The following is a 12017-nucleotide window of genomic DNA, read 5'->3' as shown; positions in this document are numbered from 1 at the left end:
GGAATTTCTTTAGCCAGAGAGTGGTGAATCTGTGGAATTCATTGCCATAGGCGGCTGTGGAGGCCCAGTCTTCATGTATATTTAAGGCAGAGGTTGACAGATTCTTAATTAGTCCGAGCATGAAGGGCCACAGGAAGAAAGCAGGAGATGAGGGCTGAGAGGGAAAATGGATCAGTTGTGATGAAATGGTAGAGGAGACTCGATGGGCCAGCTGATTAATCCTGCTGCTGTATCTTATGGTCTTACTTTCTGTAAGTTTTGCCTTTAAACCTGCATTGGTCTGATGTTTGTGAGCCCCTGCCATAACGGTAACACAATTTACTCAGCCAGACCAGTTCAGTTTCTGTTTAGTCAGTGCAATTATATTCACGCTCACTTTCATTCCTGACTGCAACTCAGTTGCATCTCTGGCTGCTGTTTTCCATTGATACAACAATTTTATCTGCTTTTTTTAAATGTGAGTTGTGCTTCAGTTGGATCTGTTTTTTTAAATGCTTTTTTGTAAGATTCTGAATCTAAATGATCTCCCAATGCATCATCGCTGAACTGACAATTTCTTCAGTTCAGCCACATTAGCTGAAATGGACCTCCTGTCCTTTTGATTCCACTTGTGAAACCTAAAGCGTTTTACAAACAGCAAAGCTCATTTTGGCTGGTTTGGATGGAACAGTCAAACCTTTGAGCAAAATGTATGCCTTTCACCTATCGCACTCAGTAACACTGGCACTCACTTTTCATTGGCTATTTCATTTGCTTCAAAGTGTTGCTCAATTCGTTCAGTATACATCACCCAGTTATCTGATGTGCAATCAAATGAATCGATCTTTCTGCTTTTTTAAAAAATGTATTATTATGATCCAGTACTCACTGCTTATGTACCCATATATTTCATCCATATTCAGCCTTTTTAAAAAAAATTCGAATATCTCACTCTGCCCTTGAGAAGTTAGCATGACTCGCTTCAGTAGGTACATAGTCGTCTTGAGCTCTTTTTAAACTTGCTTGTTGCCACTGTTATGTTTTGTTCCTACAAAATATAAAACTAATGGAAAGGAAACCATGGGAGCCAGGGATAACTCGTGTGCATTTAGTTTTACGTTACTGAGACACACACCTATAGCATGGTGGCATATAAACCTTGAACAGTATGTTACATTGAAGTAGAATTAATGCATTTTAATTTGCATATTAAGGCATGTGAGGCAATGTTAGTTGCAGAAATGACATCTATCCAGCAGAGTGCAGTATTGGTCTGCTTCTAATGAAAACATATTTTTAAACAAGAACTTTTTGCCATAAAAATAAATAGGTTTATCACAAGTAATGATCTAATTGCAGATGAAAGTTTAGGGATTTGTTTTACATTGATTGTGATGACCTTTTTCTAGATTTAAGTAGAAAGCTCAAAATGAATCAAGTGGTAAATCTAACCCGACTAATCTGTATGATATTACTGTCGACACGGGAATATTTGCCTTGTTCGCTAAATGATATTTATTTTGGCTTCATTGTTTAAATATTAGTTGGGCATTGTTGTGCATTTAACATTAAAATGTATGTCTAATATAACCAATCACTGAACTGATAATTCAAACGAAGCTATTAAAATATTGCTTAAATGTATGTCAAGATATCTTGCTTCCTATTTCTGACAAAATAGTGTTATCTACTATTTTAAAAGTCATGCTTTTTATTATTTTAGGATAATCTCACTGTTTCCAAGATTTATAAATTCTGGAACAAAATGAATGGCAGGAATTGTAATACATAATAAGTATACAGAAGTAATGTTTCTTTTTTTAAATTCCAATTTTCTTTGCAAAAATAAGCACAACGGAATAGCAAGGATAGCATGTTTTATTTATACCCATAAGTATAAGTTTCAGTTAATCAAGGAAGTTATTCACAAAAGGTGGATTTGTTTAAAACATCTTGGCAGGGAAAAGTAGGTTGGAAATCATTCACATGGGTAGTTCTAAGAATTAGGCAGTAGCAGTTCCATTCAGAGAATTTGCACTTCTCCTCTTGGTATTGAAAACAGCTGCAGATTGTGCTGCAATAAACGTTAATACGTTTGTCAGTATCCTGCACTCTTAAAGGTGTGCAATATCTAAATACTTTTTAGGAAAACCAATAAGCAAATACAGCTACATTTGTGGCTACAGTCATTTCAATGCCTAATCTTGCTCTATAGTTTAATTCAGTTTTTATTTCAATTTTGAATTCCAGTCTCCAACCCTACATTTCAGTAAAAATTTCAAATTTTACAACAAAATAATTGAGGTAGTGCTACCTCCGTCACTTTTTCACAAAGGAGCATTATTTCGAACATGTAAACTACTTTGAAAAAAATCCTAGCTTTTCATTTATAGATATTACTAGGAATTTTTTTATTTGAAGTATCAAACTTAAAAATTCCTCTGTATAACTCCAAAAATAGTTTCTTGTAATATTATAATTGACGAGACTTAAATGGGACTTAAGCAGTATGTACCATTGAGAAATTCAACTCCTCTTTTTTTCTTGTGGGATTTTTGTTTGCACTTCTACCTTTCTCCAATTTAAAAAAACTCAACTCATGACATCAACAGTAGAACAGTGTCCAAAATTTTCAAATGTGATTTTTCTAACGTCACTTTTTTCTCAGAAACAGTTCTGATTTAATTACAGAGCATCTTGATTTAATAACACCTGTGCTTTTGAAAGGGCCAGTACTCTAGCTGTATTTCTTGCCCTCACAGAAAATTGTGACCTCCTGCAACCTAAATAAGTTGTCCCATTCCGCCGCTCACTTATCTGGACTGTTTTTTTGTGTCTTAGAGATCAAGGTCACAATCATTCTCAACTCCCCGACATTGACATCATTCAAAGTTGCTGTTGTCTACTGTAAGTCTGCCCCTTCTCATGCTTGTTGCTCACTGTTGCGTTTGAATGGTCACTCAAACCTCATGATCAAGGGGAGGAGGTTTCATTTACTATTTTTAACCCCATAGGAGTATGTAAAATAGGCTTGTTGATTTGCCTGTGTTGTAGGTTTCCTCAAAGTGCAGGCACTCATAAATATCTCCCCAGCTATATTTTGCCAGGAGCTCCCAGCTGTAGTCGTTGATGTTTTCTTTGTGCTTCTTGCATGTGTACACTCCTCTTCTTCAACCTAGCTGGTGTTCCCTGTCTCATCTCATCACCTACCACTTTCCTCTAATCATTCAGTAGTAGTACTCCTTTATAGCTACCTTTTGCTGATGCACAGTGTCATTTTCAAAGCTAGCTGTTGATATTGTAAATGCTGAGATAAATGTCAGCATCTGTGAGAACTTCTAAAGGGGCAATAGAGTAAGGCTTCACCGAACTTGACCCTACACTGTGTTGCACAGGTAATTCCAGCAAATCTAGTTTGTGAACCTCGTAATAGAATACAAATGGTAGTAAGGTGACCTAAACCACTGCTCAGCACTATTATAATGCAGTATGTCTACTTTTAGTTAAAATCTACTTGCAGCAAAAGATGAGTGACCTTCCCTGCTTCTATTTTCCTGTTTTTCTTACAGTCTGTACTTGTATTTAGCTATAATGCATAACTTTTTATGTCTCAAAAATAATGAATTCAAGGATTGGATTTATTTGTTTGACCACATAAGGTGACTCAAAGTCAGGATAATATAACATTTTAAAATTTGTACATTCTAAATATATTTTAAAAGGAATTCTAAAGAAATACCTGTTTATTACAAAAAAAGAGACCAGTGAAATGATTATAACAAAAACAAATTCTGGTCTCTAGGAATGTGTTTTGAAAAATTCACAGAGCTCTTGCATCAGTGAATTTTGGGCTTTGGGGCAGATATTTATACTGTAGCATGGAGCATTTTCATTAGTTTATTTTAATGTAATCAGTACCAATTTATTGAGAAATTCAAAACAATGAGAAATTCTCATTTAGTTCATTATTTCAGTTACAGCTTCAAAACTTGTATAATTGAGGGTAAAATAATATTTTCAGTTTAATTCTTGCTTTGCTGCTCCCTCTATCAATAAAATTAAGACATTTTCTGAGGTGCATTTTTATAACAACATTGATATTTTCCAAATTTCTAAACTTGCCTCTTTTTTTTTCCCCTTGCTTGCACAATTTCCCTCATTGGTAATTTTGAAGGATTGGGTAATCTGTCACTTTATCTTGAGACAGTCAAACTTTATGGTACTTTTAAAACTGAGTGTGCTATTCAGGAGCTTAGATAGAATTGGAAGCTTATAAACTAGAGTAAATCACACATCCCACCAGTTTCATCCCATTCAGATTAATCCTGTAGTCCTAAAGATTAAATTGCATCAACTTCTCATGTGGATTTTTAAAAAAATATGCAGAGGGTTCCTGCCCTCCCCGCATTCTTTTGGATAGGAATTTGGAAACCCCACCACCACAAAGGCACGTCCTTAATGAGTTAGAGGAATGGCAAAGCCGTAGTTCAGGGTAGAAAAATAAGTGACAATAACTACAGTTTGTCTGGAAGGGACAGAGAATATCAGGGTACGAGTGCATCACTGGAGTGCAAAACGTATTCATAACAAGCTGGACAAATTAATGACACAGGCTGAAATAAGTAGATATACTCCAAAGGACATTATAAAGACATGATTGCATTGAGGTCCACATTAGGAACTAAATATTCCAGAATACTTACTCTTGAAAGAGATAAGCAAAATGAATAGGTACTAGGGTAGCCTTGGTATTAAGGATAAAAGCTGTAAAAAGAATGGGTCATAGCTCAAAGTTAAGTAGAATCAATTGGGGGGGGGGAGCCTAAGAATAGCAAGGGATAGAAAATATTAATAATAGCTCTCCTGAAGATGGGTCTGAGCTCGAAACATTGACTGTTTATCATTTCCATAGATACTGCTTGATCTGAGTTCCTCTAGTATTTTGAATGTTTCTTGCACTGGATTTCCAGCATCTGTAGAATCTCTTGTGTTTATGTATGAGCTGTCAATGGTAATGCAGGGTATAGTATAAATCAAGAAATTGGAGGTGCCTGTAATAAGACTAATATAATAATCATGAAAGACTTTAATCTTAGTATGAACTTAGTTTAATCTTAGTATAAAATCAACAGTGAGGAGGGTAAATTGTATATAAGAGATTGGGGTGTGAAGAGCCAATAAGGAGTAGGCAACTTTAGATCGAGTATTATGCAAATTGAAAGGATTAATATTATCTGATTCTCATGAGTCACCTAGCTGGATTAAAGGCAAGTGCCTCACATGTTTTCTCCTCGAGGAGCAGATCACTGAATATTGATTGGAAGAAGTGCAAGTGAACTGATATGTCCACCTGTAATGTTGGGAGCAATATACTGGATTAAGAACTGGGTAATAGAAGGAAACCAGTGGGAATTTGCAAGTCTTTTGATGAGGTAATCCAGTATAATACAACTAGGATTGCAGGTGATACAAAGCTAGATAGCTGTACGGGGGTAATGTAGACAGGCTAAATGAATGGGCTAGAATATGGCAAATGGAATTAAAAAAATGAAGATACCCAGCTTGGATGAGAAAAAAGAAAAGGTGGAATTTTATAAAAGTAGAAACAGATTAAAAGATGTTGGTGTTCAGGACAATCTGCATTGCCCTTAAAACTGGAAGTAAAAATATAAGTTCAACAAGCAACTGGAAAGGCAGACTTCAAACTAAATTTCGTATCAAAGTATTTGTATATTGCCATATGCTACCTTGAGATTTTCTATTTACAGGAAAAAAGAAATAGAATAGAATTTTACAAAAAAAAAATAGAAATTTAAATGGTAAGAAATATGTTTGCCTTTATAGCAGGAGGATTTGAGTACAAGGGTAGAAACATTTTATTCCTCTTGCGTAAAGCTGTGGTATTTGGATTGTGCTCTTTCTGACTCTCGAAGGAGATACTTGAAATGGCAGGAATGCAGTAAAGTCTCACCAGATTGATTCCTGAGATAATGGGTTTGTCATACACCGAGATTAAATGTGTTTGGCTGACATGTGAAATTGAAACATATGAAACTCCTAAGCTGCTTGACAAGGTAAATGGAGAGCTGATAATTCTGGCGACTGGGTTGTCAAGAGCCAGGGGCTATGGTTTCAAAATAAGAATCAACTTTGAAATTCACTGCCAAGGTGGTTGTGGAGGTTTAGTCATAGATATATTTGAGTTGAGCATTAATAGAACTTTACATATTAACGAAATCTAAGGACATGATCTTGTGACACTGAGGTAAAAGATTACCCTTAATCCTGGTGCACAGTGAAGTAGGTGCTGGGGGTTGAATGGCTTACTGTTCTGTTCATATTCTTCTGTGATGATTAGACCAAACTTGAATGTTGATAGATATTTTGGGAAATTTCACAAGACTGAAGTGTCAGATAAAATCAGCCTCATTTGTGAATTATACAGGAGTTGATTCTAATAACCCTCAATTTTAGAAAATGCTGACAACAGTATTTCTTGGGGAAAAAAATCTGCTTATGTAATTTCTTGCTTAGACCAACAGAAATCATATGACCACAGAGGCAAAGCAGGCAGCAAAAATGGAGAAAAAGCTCAAGATCCTGCTTGGTGGCTATCAGTCACGTGCCACAGGGCTTATGAAACAGTTGAGTGATCTGTGGGATCAAATTGAACAAGCACATCTGGAATTATGCACCTTTGAGGAACTGAAGAAACATGAAGATATTGCTATTCCGAGAAGACAAGAGGTAATTACGGCAGTTAATCAACTGTAATGTTTTAAAATACACTATTAAAACACTAATTTATTTAAACATTAAAAAAATTGGAAAATTAAAGTCATTAGTAATACAGTGTAGCAATGAAAGCCATCAGTGCGGGTTCCAATGTCCTCGGACCCTTTCAAAGTGCTTAATGTGCAACCTCCAACTCCAGCCTTGACCGACAGCACCCCCGGGCCGGGACTTTATACCCTGCCACTGGAGCCCCATCTCCCCTTCTCCCACCACCACTCTGCAGTCCCATGTCTTTCAGGTCCCACCACCAGCTCTTGGGTCCTCGGAGACTCCATCTTCCTCTTAGCCCACCTTACCCTGAACATCCCAACTCTCTCCTCTCTCTGACACGACCAAAACCCTTCCCCCGGTGATCTCAGCTCTTATCCGTGCCGTGTCTTCACCATCCCCTCTGACCTTCCCTCTCTGTGGCAGAATGTTCTGTCCTTCATAAGGGCCTCACCTTCGTCCCCCTGCGCCCACACCTCAGTGCCTGCCATGACGCAGAGCTCTTCTTCCACTGCATCCAACTCCGTGCCTACTTCTTTGACCATTACTCTCCAACCCGTAACGATGACCCATTCTCCCATCTTCAACCCTCCTCCTCTCTTTGGATGCCCAGCTCTGATCTTCTGCCTGCTCTGGATCTTTTCATTGCTAACTGCCAACTGTCTCCACTTCACCACCCCTCTCTCCAATTCCAACCTCACTCCTTCCAAGTGCACTGCTCTCTACTCTCTCCACACTAATCCTAACCTCACCATCAGACCCGCAGATATACTGGGTGCTATAGTAGTCTAGCTGACTGAGCTCTACATTGCTGAGGCCAAGCAACAACCTCCTCTTACTTGCCTCTTGAACAGGACCCCACTTGGTGTGGTGTCTCCCACACCAATCACCGACCTTTTTAACTCTGGAATCTTCCATCCACTGCCACCAACCTCATAGTTCCCTTGCCCCGCACCTCCCCTGACCAGGTAGGCTCATTGTTTCTGCTTGTTCCTGCCCCACTGAACTTGTGTCTGCGTACCTTGACTCGGTTCCCATTTCTTCCTCCACCCCCCTCACGGTTCAGTCCCTTCCTACCTATACCCATGACACTTTGCATGCACTTGATCTTTTCAATGATTTCAAGTTCCCTGGCTCTGGTCATCTTATTTTCACTATAGATGTCCCATCCCTATACACCTTCATCCCCCACCAGGAATGCCTCAAAACTCTCCATTTCTTTCTGGCCACCAGATTCAACCAGTTCCTCTCCACCTCCACTCTCCTCCCTCTCAATGACACAGCTGGTCCTCACTCTCAATAATTTCTCCTTCAGTTCCTTCCACTTCCTCCACATAAATGGGCACTTGCATGGGTGCCAGCTATGCCTGCCTTTTTGTTGGCTACGTGGAACAGTCTACACTGGTATCACTCCCAACTTCTACACTGCATCGACGACTGCATCAGTGCTGCTTCCTGTAACCATGTGGAGCTCATCGACTTTATCTACTTTGCCTCCAACTTCCACCCCACCCTCAAATATACCTGGTCCATTTCCGAAACGTCCCTCTCCTTTCTCGATCTCTCTGTCTCAATCTTTGGAGACAATTTATCTACTGATGTCTTTTATAAAAATGCTGACTCTCACGGCTACCTGCTTCTACCCTGTTACTTGTAAAAATGCCATCCCCTTCTCTCAGTTCCTCCATCTCTGCCACATCTGCTACTGAGATGTCCTCCTTCAAAGAAATGGGCTTCCCTTCCTCCATCATCATTGCTGCCCTCAACTACGTCTCTTCCATTTCACGCTCAACTGCCCTCACCCCATCCCCTCATCACCTCACCAGGGATAGGGTTCCTCTTGTCCTCACCTACCACACCACCAGCCTCTGCGTCCAGCACATAATTCTCTGTAACTTCCTCTATCTCTAACGGGATCCCACCACCATCTCTCCCCAGCCCCCCCCCCAACTTTCTACTTTCCGCAGGGATCACTCCCTACACAACTGCCTTGTCCATCCGTTCCTCCCCACTGATCTCCCTCCTAGCACTTCTGACATGTCAGTCCATGGCCTCTTCTACTGCCGTGATGAGGCCACGCTCAGTTTGGAGGAGCAAAACCTTGTATTCCGTCTGGGTAGTCTCCAACCTGATGGCATGAACATCAATATCCCGAACTTCCAGTAATGATCCCACCATTCCCCATTCCCATTTCCCTTTCTTACCTTGTCTCCTTACCTACCCATCTCCTCCCTCTGGTGCTCCTGCCCCTTCCTTCCATGGCCTTCTGTCCTCTCCTATCAGATTCCCCATTCTCCAGCCCTAATCTCTTTCACCAGTCAACTTCCCACCTCTTTACTGCATCCCTTCCCCCTCCAGGTTTCACCTATCGCCTACTACGTTGCATTTCTTTCTTCCCTCCCCTCACCTTCTTACTCTGACCTCATCTTTTTCTCTGGTCCTGATGAGGGGTCTTGGCCCAAAACATTGGATTGTTTAACTCTTTTCCATAGATGCTGCCAGACCTGCTGAGTTCCTGCAGCATTTTGTGTGTGTAACAATGAAAGAAAATACTTTTTTACTGCAAACTTGAGCTGTACGAAATAGACTATTCTGGAATTGGATGGTAAATGTCATGGGAACGTTGTTGTCTATCCTGTAGAAGAATCAGTTACTTAACCTGCCACAATTTTATAACAATTAGCTGCCATAAAGCAAAACTGTCATTCTTTATAAATGTAGTCATTTGTAGGTGATTCTTGCACAAACAAGGCACACTAAACTACTTAACTGTAAAATCATTGAGGATGACATCTGCTGTCTGTACAGTTACTACCAGTGGTACAGGGTATTTTCTGGTACAAAAACAAAATTAATCCTTAGAAATGTTAGGTAGCATTCTGCTTTCACTTGGAGCATTCACCCATAAAGCAAGGTGGGGGAATTGAAACGTAGGATATCTTCTGCATTTTAGGAATGGCAGGTTTCAAATTCTGATTTTAAGGTGTCTCAGAGTGAAGGCAGGGCTTAGCTTTCTGTTGCTGCCTATTCATAAACAATATTGTGACTTTTATTTGCCATATCTTTTTCAAACTCCAAACTCAGTCTTTGAGGGAAGATGTCGCACGACAACAGGAGAGAGAGAAGGAACTTCAGCAGAGGTATGCAGACCTGCTTCTGGAAAAAGAAGGACTTGTGGCAGCGAAGTATTGATAAAGTGGAAAATCCTCTGCTCTGCATGCATTTCACATTACTTTGTACAGTGAACTCCATTTAATAAAGTATTTTCTGTGACAATAATGGCTATAAAGGAAACTTCAAGATGTCACCCTGTGCAAATTGTACTGAGAATTTTTCTGTAGTATATATGGATCCTTTGTATATTCCACATGGAGATTCTAAGTAATATATGGAGTAGTCTTCTGTTTGTCAGTACTGAAAGAAGAAAACATGTTAAGCTGGTCTACTGTCAAAGCTTTTCTGAACATTTTCTTAATTGTATGTTAAACTTATGGAAAAGAGTGATTTGTACTGTGATTTGAGTATCATTCTAATAAAATGTGAAATTTGTTTATTCTCTGTATATTTTATTTTAACGACTGAAATAATTAAACCTTTTGAACTTTGAAAAGATATACAATTGCAAGAAAAAGTTTGTGAACACTTGGCAATTACCTGGTTTTCTGCACTAAATACTCATAAAATTTGATTTGATCTACATCTAAGTCACAATAATAGACAAACACAATCTGCTTAATCTAAAAACACACAAACAATTGTACTTTTCATGCCTTTATTGGACACATTGTTTACTCATTCACACCGGTAGAACCTTCTTTAGTAGCAATAATCTCCACTAAACCTTTCCTGTAGCTGCTGATCAGAGTTGCACACTGGCAAGGAGGAATTTTAGACCATTCCTCTGTACAAAACTGTTTCAGTTCATCAATATTTCTGGGATACCTTGCATGAACAGCCCATTTCAGGTCATGCCATAGCTTCTCAATTGGGTTAAGGTCTGGACTCTGACTTGGCCATTCCAAAACATAAATTTCCTTCTTTTTAAACCATTCTGTTGATTTAATCTTTTATTTTGGATCATTGTCTTGTTGCAGCATCCAACTCTATTAAGCTTCAGGTGAAGGACCGCTACCCTGGCATCCTCCCGTAAAATGTCTTGATACAATTTTGAATTCATTGTTCCCTCAACAATTGCAAGTAGTCCAGGCAGCAAAGCAGCCCCAAACCACAGTGCTCCTTCTACCTTGCTTCACAGTTGGGAAGAGGTGTTGGTGTGCATTGCCCTTTTTCCTTCAAACATAGCAATTGGCATTTCTGTCAAAAAGTTCAACTTTTGTCTAATCTGTACTCAGAACATTGACCCAGAAGCATTGTGGAACATCCAGGTGGTCTTTTGCAAACTTGAGACATGCAGCAATTTTTTTTTCAAAGAGCTGTGGTTTCCTCCATGGTGTCCTTCCATGAATGCCATTCTTGTTCACTGTTTTTCCTGTAGTGGACACATGAACAGAGACTTTAGCAAGTCCTAGAGATTCCCGCAGGTCTTTTGCTATTACCCTTGAATTCTTTATCACCTCCTTCAGCATTGTACGTTGAGCTCTTGGTGTGATCTTTGCAGGATGCCCACTGCTAGGGAGAGTAGCAACAGTACTGAATTTCCTCCATTTGTAGACAATTTCTCTTACTGTGGACTGATGAACACTCTGGTCTTTAGAAATGCTTTTGTAGTCTTTTCCATCTTCATGCATCTCTACAATTCTTCTAAAGTCCTCAAAGTTATTGTGATTGAGGCATGGTGCACATAAACATCTTTTTGAGAAGAGCAGGCTCTGTCAGGAACTTGACCTTGTGTGTCTTTTTCATAGGGCAGGGCACTTCTGCAACCCACACCTTCAGTCTCAGCTTTTTGATTGGATCACCTGACTCCAAGTAGCTTTTAGAGAAAGCTTTACCCCAGAGGTTCACTTACTTTTTTGAGCCTAGACTATGATTGTTTAAATGGTGTACTCAGTATTGACGAGAGGAAGTACAATTGCTTGTTTGTCTATTAGTATGACTTGGATGAAGATCAGACCACATTTGATGAGTAATTAATGCAGAAAACCAGGTAGTTGCAAAGGGTGCACAAGCTACTTCTTGTAACTGTACTTCAGCATTGGTCTTAACCAAATAGGAAAGTCGCATTAGTGCTCAGTTAGCCTTTGTTACTCCTACTAAATTATGTAGGAAGAGTACTTAAAATGACAAACTTCTTG

General features: G+C 39.3%; 1 protein-coding gene across 1 annotated transcript in view; it reads left to right on the top strand.

The window, feature by feature from the left end:
* cdc5l (CDC5 cell division cycle 5-like (S. pombe)) overlaps positions 1–10324 on the top strand; it is a 59921-nt gene extending 49597 nt beyond the window's left edge. The window contains exons 15-16 of the mRNA XM_063070791.1: positions 6514–6726; positions 9847–10324. Of these exons, the coding sequence (XP_062926861.1) occupies positions 6514–6726; positions 9847–9954 (321 nt within the window). The 3' untranslated portion in view covers positions 9955–10324. The remainder of the gene's footprint in view (positions 1–6513; positions 6727–9846) is intronic.
* Positions 10325–12017: the final 1693 nt, after the last annotated feature.

Source organism: Mobula hypostoma, chromosome 2, assembly GCF_963921235.1.
Source record: "Mobula hypostoma chromosome 2, sMobHyp1.1, whole genome shotgun sequence".
In the NCBI taxonomy this organism is placed as follows: domain Eukaryota; kingdom Metazoa; phylum Chordata; class Chondrichthyes; order Myliobatiformes; family Myliobatidae; genus Mobula; species Mobula hypostoma.
The sequence above is the reverse complement of the archived record's forward strand: the minus strand, read 5'-3'. Positions and strand labels throughout refer to the sequence as shown.